Raw genomic sequence first — 9125 nt, 5'->3', positions numbered from 1 at the left:
TATGAACTCCCCATGTTAAGACTGTTGTCTTATGAGCTGGGAACTGCTGCTTTAAACCTACACAGAGAACTAAATGGATCATTGATCTGCTGTATAAGTTCTTAAGTCAGCAGCTCTGTTGCTGTAGAGGTAATGTTTTAATAACAGCATGTTTGCAGTGACATTTAGGAACATGGTGTATCACATTTTATTTCCCAGGTGAAGATCTGCTGGCTATTACACACCAGAACTGGAGCAGTATGTGTGCACATGTACAGCTTGTGCTGCTTTCCATGCCTGGTAAAATACAGCTGTCTGGAGTAGCATCTTTAACAAAACAGTGCTTTCTCCTGTTTGGCTTGCTTCTGTGCTTTTTAAAATAATTTCTGGCTGCTGTGTTTCATTTAGGTTAGATGATGCATGTGGATGCAGTACCCCTGTTTGCTCTGTGTGTTTATAATGTTTCATTGGATTTAGGTGGAGCTTGAAGTTTTTAAGGGGTTGTAAGAGAGAAAAGACAAATTCGAAAACCAGAAACACTCAATTCCTTGGTGTAAAACATGATTGCATTTGCAAAGAGGTTTAGAAACTGGTTTGTTGTTTGCACTATATTTATCCCAGATTAGTTTGCTGCTTCTGTCTCTACCTGGTATGTTCAGGATTCTTTCTCCCTGGTATGTCTTTTCCTGGTACTCTGGAGACTAGCAACAGCTAAAACTGAAATAAATGCTGATGAAGCAATTTCCCGAGAGGCTTGTGAGGGTTGTGCTCCCTGCTTCTGGTGATATAACCTTTCCTGAGGTCATCCAGGAGTTAAACTTTGTTAACACTCAGCTTTCTAATGGGACAAAAAACAACTATGGTGGCCTTGACATATCCTCTGTGTCCCACTGCATATTGCAGATGTAGCTCTTGCTTAGCGTTCAGTCGTGTTGTTAGTGTGACATCAGCTTGTGATATATAGGGGAGTGGCCAGATCTGTGGGCCCTTCTGCTGTGGGCTTCTGTGCATGAAGGACTGTGGTGCTGGGGACTGGACTGTCATCTAACATTCTCTGCCAGCCTTCTTAAATGTTCAATCTTGCAGAAACAAAATGACTGAAAATCCTCTTCTATAACAGTTCAGCAAAGCGTGAGCATTTGAAATGTCAAGTGCTGGTGAGAGTAAGAGTTGATACTAACCCCAAGGGCACAAAGCATTTTTATGCTTGGTAGTATTTAAAAAATGGGAATAAACTTCCTTCTTGATGGGAGGAAGTAGTCGTTAATGAAGACATGCTGGAGCAGCTCTCTCCACTGATCATTTGTTTCTTCTCAGGAACAAGTCGGATGTTTCAAGGAAGGGAGACAGCTTTTTTTTCTTGGTTGGTTTAGAAAATTTGCTGGTAGAGAGATCTTGGCCTTATTTTTTTAATGTATTGAATGTGTACTGGCACAGACTTTGCAAGATGCTGCTTATCAAGTGTAAAATTGTGCTGTTGTAAGGTCTGTCTCTCTGTTTTAAAAGTGCATGGGCTATGTGCAAGTATTTCACAGGATGAAGTACTCAAAAATGCTTTTGGCTCCCAAACTATTGCCGTTTGGTTCACTGCCAGGGTTTTTCCAGTAGATATTTGGACTGAAAATGCTTTTAGTGTTCTCACCATTCCCAGACTGGGAGCATGCTGATCTGAGTCCTGCCATCAGGTGGAGTCAATGTGCTTTGTTGTTTTATTGCCTTGGAAACTGCACAGAAAGAGGATTGCTAGCTCTGCAAATTTATTTCAGTGAATTTGTGAAGATTCCTGTACCTCTGGAAAAGGAAGACGTTTGGGCTGGGAAGAGAGGAAGCCAAGTGAAGGCTTGTAGAAAAGTGGGAAGAGAGAGTGTATAAATTTTATTTCCAGCACTTGTTCTTGCTCATACCTACCTGGGATATGCCCCAGCCAAGGACTTGCTACCTGGAAAAAGACTCAGGTGGCACAAGGTGATGTGCAAGAAGTAGAGCAAGGACAACCAAGCCTCAGGTGAAGAAAAGCTTTAGGGCTGAAACCCTTGGTTATTGCCAAGCTAGAGATCTCTAACTGGGAATACTGTAATGTTTAGGTCTTTCTGTGAGTGAAGTGGTCTGTATAGGTGTAGCAAATTTACCTCTAATTACTTCCTCAGTCTGGTAAGTCCCTGTACTGCTTTGTCCCCATCTCCATGATGGTGCAGTGTGTCCAGGTGTCACAGCCCTGTGTGCACCAATAATTGCTCTGAGCAGCCTCACCTGCTCGTGGGCCAGGATTCCCACATTAGCTCAGCCCTCAACCCTCACTTCTGAGCAATGCTGCAGGAGGTACTGATCCTCCACCACAGCCATGACCATGTCTGTGCCTACTTATGGACCTCATAGATCCAGGCCCAGATATGGACTGACCTCCCTGCTGATCTGAACCCTTGGTTGAACTTGGCCATGATCTCTGCACCTGCCCTGCTCATCTTGCTCAGGTGCTGGCATGTCCCCTGCCCTGACAGCCACGAGATCTCCCTTGCCAGCCTGCCCTTTGGGGGCAAACAGACCTTACTGCACCCTGACACCAGGAGAAGATGGGGTTCAGCTTCCAGTAGGAGCAAGGACAATAAATCTGGCAACTTTTCCATGTTTTTATGGAATTAAGAAATCTGATAAGTTAGTGAAGACATCTGCCTATCTCCTCTCAGTTCTTGTTTAGCAGTTTTGTTTCACTGACGTATGGCCTTGCTCCTCTTGTTTACCAAGGATGATGTCAATGATGTCCTGAGCTGGCATCAGATGGCCTCTGTTTGGACAAGTTCAGCTTCTTATCTTGATGTAGTGAAGTAACTTGGGCTTGTAATCATAGCTGAGCATGATGTAGGACCTGTCCAGTGGACGTGGCCTCACGAGCAGCCAGTCTGTGACCTCAGCATTAGAGATTTCAATTCTCTGCATTCCAAATAACCAGTTTCAGCAAAGCAGCTGCCTGAGGCAAGATACAAATGGATGGTGAAACTTAAAAATAGTTATAAACAGCTTACTCAAAAAAATAAGAAATCTTTCTCATTGTGCATTTACTCTCTGAGCAGGTAGCCTAACTCAAATTCATAGACTGGTTGCTCCATGTTTAAAGCTTGCTGTGCAGTAGCTCTCCTGCCAATAATATTGATAACAAGGGTTTGTCTAAGCTTGAGGTGTCTTTAAAGTCACCAGTATCGAGACAGTAGCAGATTTTTATCTCTGGCTTGCATAAGAAGCTGTTTCAATAGAAAGCAGCAGTCCAGCACCAAAAATTTCATACCTCCTATTATGAAGTGGGCACCTTGGACAGAAGGTGGGAAAAACAAATCCAAGAGACGCATGGTTCTCCTTGATGCTGACGCATGCTGCTAAACCATAATCTATGGGAAAGCATTGAAGCCTATGCCAAGACAACTGCAGTTCCTGCAGTGTTGGTGGTAATCCATTGCCTCATCTGTCCTAGATCTCCTTGGTCTTGATCTCAAGCTCCAGAGTGAAATAATTTTGACTCTGACCTTTAGTCCTCAGTCCATGAGTTTTTCTTAATCTTTCAGAGAAGCAATAGCTTTCAAAGATAGAATTCCATAGGCTTTGTTTTAATGTTTGGTTTGCCTCAGGTCTTTGTTGGCACTTGTCCTCGTAAAATCCATCAGGTTGAATGCCAGTAGCCCTTCACTTGATTGATGGCCTCTTTACAGATCAGTGCTGTCCAGATTTCCTTTGACCATCATCTCTAATTTGTGTGGAGCTTATCTAATAAATCTGTGCAGCTGTGATCCACAGCCCTGATGATCAAAAGCATGTGTGCTTTTCTACAACTCCTGTAATTGTTGAAGGCTGTCTCATGTTTCTCTTACCTTGTTTTCTAATAGCATATAACAGTAAAGCAATGCACTGTTAACCAGAAAGAGCAACTGGCTGTTTGTATTATAGCTCAAATAAATTATTTTCCTGGTTTCCCTTCAAGCAAGGAGAAATAAATATATTTTTTTTCCTACTTTATGCAGGTTTTCTAGAGCCAAATACCAAGTTTCCAGTTCTATAAAACTTTCTCAAGTGGGGCCTGTTTTTATCCCACTGGTCTGGCTGGGACCAGTTGCAAAAACATACAGAGATATTTGTCTTACAAAGGGGCAGACATTACTTTGTAGTCCAAGCAGAAACCTACTTCTGAAATGTCAAATGACACAACATGTGGTGTGCTCTTTGTTCTTGTTGAAAGTGGTTCATGTTCTAGTACACTGGTCACTACCATCTCCAGATGTCCACTAGCTTCCTAAGACAACAGTTGATGGGCTGAGAGAGGACACACATAGAACAGGTATCCCCTTTAAGTGTGAGAAGAAAGCAATACATGCTCCTTTTTGAAAGTATCCTGGGTCCCAATGGAATGCTCATCTGCAAATAAGTCTTGTTCTTGTTTCTCTTAGGAGCAAGAGTGGATGTAACTTTTAGAACCACCCTTTCTTCAGGAGATCATTCCAGCCTACTTCTCCCATTCTTGCCAACACATAGTTTAGTATAGCATTGTAGCTGTGTTCATGGGGCACAGGGCATTGCAGGAAAACAGTCTTCTTAGGTGTAAACTTCTTGGCTCCTGAGAGTGTAAAAGAGTTATGAGAGATAGAAAAACTAGCTGAATTGATATTATACTCGTGCTCATTTGTCAGTGTTTGTGATGGTGAGTCTTGCAGGGTTGGTGCTGTCAAGCTGAAGCAGTCACCACCTCTGCCACTTCTTACTTTGCATGCTGTGAAGTTTCTGTGTTGGTGCAGTTTTGGCTACAAATAGCCAAATTTCACAAGCCACTGCCCCTTTTTGGAAGCAAGACCAACCAACCACTCTACAGTCACTGGGATATTGAGTGGCTACAAAAAAAAGAAAAGCTTTTTCTCTTCTTTTCAATTATTTTACACCCTTTATCCCTGAATAGTTTATCTAATTCTTCTGGTTTGAGAGCCTGACTGGTGCTTTTTCTTTCAGTGGATTATTTCCCTTGATTCCCTTCACCTCTTGCTTTGTTCCTTAACCATAGTTTGTACCTAACTTGCTTTGTGTTAAGCTCTCCACAGCAGTTTGAGAGATGAAATTTTGAGTAGCAGAAGTCTGTTCCCTTCAAAGCATTAGTACACTATATATAGGACACTATTACTTCAAAATGTGAACTAGAAAATGGTTAACAAAATGTGATAATGCTTGATTTTTGCTGTCAGTCATCAACTTGGTAAATCTTGTAGAAGTTAAAAGGATTGTTGTGATTGATTTCACAATGATGTTGCAGTGTGGTGTAAAAATAGAAGTGTGCTTTTATGTGACTGTGACTGCCTATAGCCCTGTTCATTACCTCAAAAGATTTGGCTTATTGCCTGCAAAGGAAAATAAGAGACTACTTCTTTTTTGGTACTTAATTTGTGTTATGCCAGGTACATAAGATGTGCTATTCAAAAGGACCCTTTTTCTTTTAAGGTTATAAAAGCCTCCAGAAGAGGTTCTGAACCTTCCTTTGTGTTAGCAAGCATTTAGCAAGAGTATTATTATAATTGCAAAATGTCTCTTCATAAAACTAATGCTTGAATTAAACTGGAAGTGGTCTGTCTTACTCTTTTCTACCCTTGTGCAGTGTGCATTTGGTTGATCAGCTTTAAAAATTAAAGCAATATAAGCCCTTGAACCATGTTGTTTTTTACAGTGTTTGTTTTCCATCTGAGTGCTAAAATAAGACAGTTCTATTGCTTCAAAATTAAGTTTGTTTTTTTTGTGGTGTAATCTTGGAATGCTCTTCCTGTTTTAATGCTACTAGTGATAAATGCAAATTTGCCTAGTGAATAAGGTGGTGTGACTTATTCTTTTGGTATAGATATCCCTGAAGAAGAGGCCAGATACTGGACAAGAAAATTAGAACAAATAAATTCACCAGGAAATGATGAGGTAAATATTTAAACTGAAAGATTAATGTAACCCTGAATGCCTTATAACTTGCTTTCGCTTGTTGTATTTGATCCCTGTGATTAAGGTAACTAGTAAATGTTGGTCATTTACACATCTTCCATGAACTGTTTACGGAACAGTCTTCTAAGTTTACTGTTTGCGTTAAGTCTTCTGCATGCTGGAAGTGCTTGGATAGTGAGAACTGTTCTGTTGATATGCATACAAAGGAAAGGCAGTATCGTGCTTTACCTCACGAGAGAGAGAAAATGTTTTTGACAAGCTGTGGTAAATTCTCTTAATTTGTGAAATTAAGTCAAAAAGGGCATTTTTGCAGTTAGCTGCTTCTGGGAAGAAGACAATGCAAGGTACTGAATATTTGTTGTAACTGAGGACTCTAGGTGCAGTTAGCTTTTTTCCTAATCCAGTTGCTAATGGCTTAGTTTATGAATCTTGTATGATACATGCCAGCCATGGCTTTGGTTTCCTGTTTTATCTACTGTGTACTTGGCTAAACAGCTATAAACTGATATTGTTTTTGCAAGATTAGAATAGTTGCGTGATTAAAACTTTTCTGTACAGTTCACACAGCTTGCAAAATAAGATTTGACATATTAATGCCTGTACCAGAAGTGTAGTATTTTAAAAAACCAAACCCTTATGTGTTTATGTCCACATAATTTGACTAGGAACATGATGCTTTCTTGAACTCATACAGATCTCTTTCTGTAGCAAGAGAACTTGCAAATCGTTCTGCAGGTGTCTTTAGTAGGCTTTTGTTCTGGGATTATTCATCTGTTCTTTTCCACCCCTTATTTGAGTAATTTGGTTTACTGTGCAGATGCAGAAAAATAAGGCAGGTTTTCATTTCAGTTGAGGACAGACCAATATTTGCGAGGATAAAACCGTAACTGCTTCAGTTCAACCTCTCCTGCTTTCCTAGAAGTTGGAGAACCTCCTTGTTCTCAGTCTGTGGTTCGGCCTGTCAGTCATCCTGATGTGGTGCCTCCCTGCTCAGGGGACTATCTCAGCAGTCTGGCCCAGGTCCTTCAGCGAGGCAGAGGTGCCCTCTAGTGCTCCACTGGGCTGATGCTTGCTTAGAGATACCCTGAGCTTTGTGAGGCTGGCCTTTCCTCCAGTGCCATCCATCTGCATGCTTTTATCAAACACTGTCACAACATAAGAGTACTCTCAGTGTTTGTGACCTAGTGATCTCAAATTTATTATGGATGTTCCCTGCCACTGGTGAGAAAATGAAAAAATGTAAGAACACCTGTGCAGGGCCTGACCTAAGGCTCATCTTGGCCCGTGTCTGACAGTGACCCAGTTGGGATGATATCTTCCTTGCATATTCCTGTAATTTGCAGTGACTTGTAGCTCAGGAACTTCCAGAGCCAGGGACAGAATTGTTGTGTTTAACAACAGGTGGTGGATTTTTCTTCTGTGGATGTCAGTGACCTTTTGGAGGCACCCATGTCAGTTACATTGTAGGAGTTCAGCACCTTAATTGTGCCTTGCCTGAAGAAATACTTTAACTAGGTCTGAGCAAACATCCCTGTGTTGTGAAACCAGCTGAAGGCAGGCATATTTGGATAAACTAAATCACTGGTCCTTGTCCATCTACTCTGTCACTCAGCTTTCCAGACCTCACCTTCTTGCATGGCTTTGGGGCTGCAAAGTCCTAGTCTGCATAGTGGTATTTAGTACAGGATAACTTTGTGCCTTTTCTTTGCATTAAGTTCAGGTATCTCTGTTTAAGGCAATGGGTGCAGAGCAGTATTCAAGAAGCAAGTTCATTTGGAGTTTATATGGTGTCATAGAAATGTTTTCCAGACTTTATTCCTAAAAACTCTTCATATTCAGTTTTCTTTTTGGGACTGCTGGTAGCTTTTGGGCTGATGTCTTAAAAAGAACAAGCTACTGCAATTATTTGGTCTCTGAGTGTATTAATTCAGAACCCTTTGCTGTCCTGTGCTGCTGAAGTTGCTCATTAAGGGATTTCCTTTCACCACTTTGTCAGTCAGTCAGTGCTGCCAGATCCAGCAGTTCTTGTTTTCACAGTCCTGATTAACTCAGTGAGGTGGCAGTTTGCTGATGGTAAGACTAATACGCACCTTTCAGGGTCGCTTGTGCATATTAAATAGCTCAGATCAGATGATAGCCACAGTGGAAGTCTGCAGGTTTTCACCTTGCATGTAAAGGACTGGTCATTAATCCTTAGAGAATCCGGGAAGAGTCTGTATGCTGGCACTATTTTGCACAAATTGCAGCAACCAGGTTACTAAGGTCACCACTTCCTTTGTGATTGACCTTTTTTTTTTTCCTAGGAAAGACTTCTCTCATTATTTCGCTCCATTGTCCTAATTTTCTTGTATCTCTGTAAAATGAGACAGAGGAGAATAACAAAATAAAACCCTTGGCATTCCCCTAGGGAGTGCTTTGATGCTTTTTTTGTAAAAAGTCGAAGCTGGCTGATCCAAGTATCTCTATGTCCCCTAATTTAATATTAAATGAGGTGAAAAATTCTTCGCTTTGGATACACAGTTGATCAAAAAAGAGTTTGTAATTGTTGGCTGGGCAAAGCCCATATGAATTTTGAACTGCTGAAGCTGTTGCTTGAGTGTCTAACTGTAAACAGGCTCACATGCAGCTCTGAGCTCCCTGTCACAGTGACTTCGTGGTGTGGAAAATCGGGTGTCTTAGATGTCTAATTTGAGGTCTCAGAATTGAGATAAGGGCCTGTGCTTGTAATAAAGCAGACTTCACTTTAACCAGCTGTGCACTTTTTAACACTTGTTTTTGGCATGAAAAAAGAGGAGACTTCTGGGAGTGTGATAGAATATGGATATTGAAGAGACTATTTAATGCTTCGAGGCTACCAGGAATATTTTCTCTTGTCTGTGGTATACTGTACTCTGAAAGCTGTTTCTTAAAGCTACTATGTGCTTTCTTACTTTTCCGTGTTTGTTTTTTGTTTTTTTTTCCTCCTTTAGTATTCCTTTCAGGAGGAAGTCCAGAAGAAACCGTTGCCCAGTGCTGCCTCCCAGTGTTGTAAGTCAGATTTTATTTCTTAGCAACATTTTTTTTCCTCTTTCAGTGTACTGTATTTCCTTCTGTGGTTCTTTATCAAATGGTGGTATATCTGAACAATATTTTTTGTTAAAAGTGCTTAAATGTCTGTGGAGCCAGTATATTTTGTCAGTTATGAAAAACTGTGTCCT

At 41.0% G+C, this 9125-nt stretch overlaps 1 protein-coding gene across 1 annotated transcript in view; it reads left to right on the top strand.

Moving 5' to 3' along the window:
- The window catches only part of UNC13B (unc-13 homolog B (C. elegans)), a gene marked incomplete at its 5' end in the record, with an annotated part of 192386 nt that overhangs the window by 10962 nt on the left and 172299 nt on the right, over positions 1–9125 (top strand). The window contains 2 exons of the mRNA XM_010003047.1: positions 5837–5907; positions 8898–8955. Of these exons, the coding sequence (XP_010001349.1) occupies positions 5837–5907; positions 8898–8955 (129 nt within the window). The remainder of the gene's footprint in view (positions 1–5836; positions 5908–8897; positions 8956–9125) is intronic.

The sequence above is a fragment of the Chaetura pelagica genome, unplaced genomic scaffold (genome assembly GCF_000747805.2).
Source record: "Chaetura pelagica isolate M959 unplaced genomic scaffold, ChaPel_1.0 scaffold758, whole genome shotgun sequence".
NCBI classification, from domain to species: Eukaryota; Metazoa; Chordata; class Aves; order Apodiformes; family Apodidae; genus Chaetura; species Chaetura pelagica.
The sequence above is the reverse complement of the archived record's forward strand: the minus strand, read 5'-3'. Positions and strand labels throughout refer to the sequence as shown.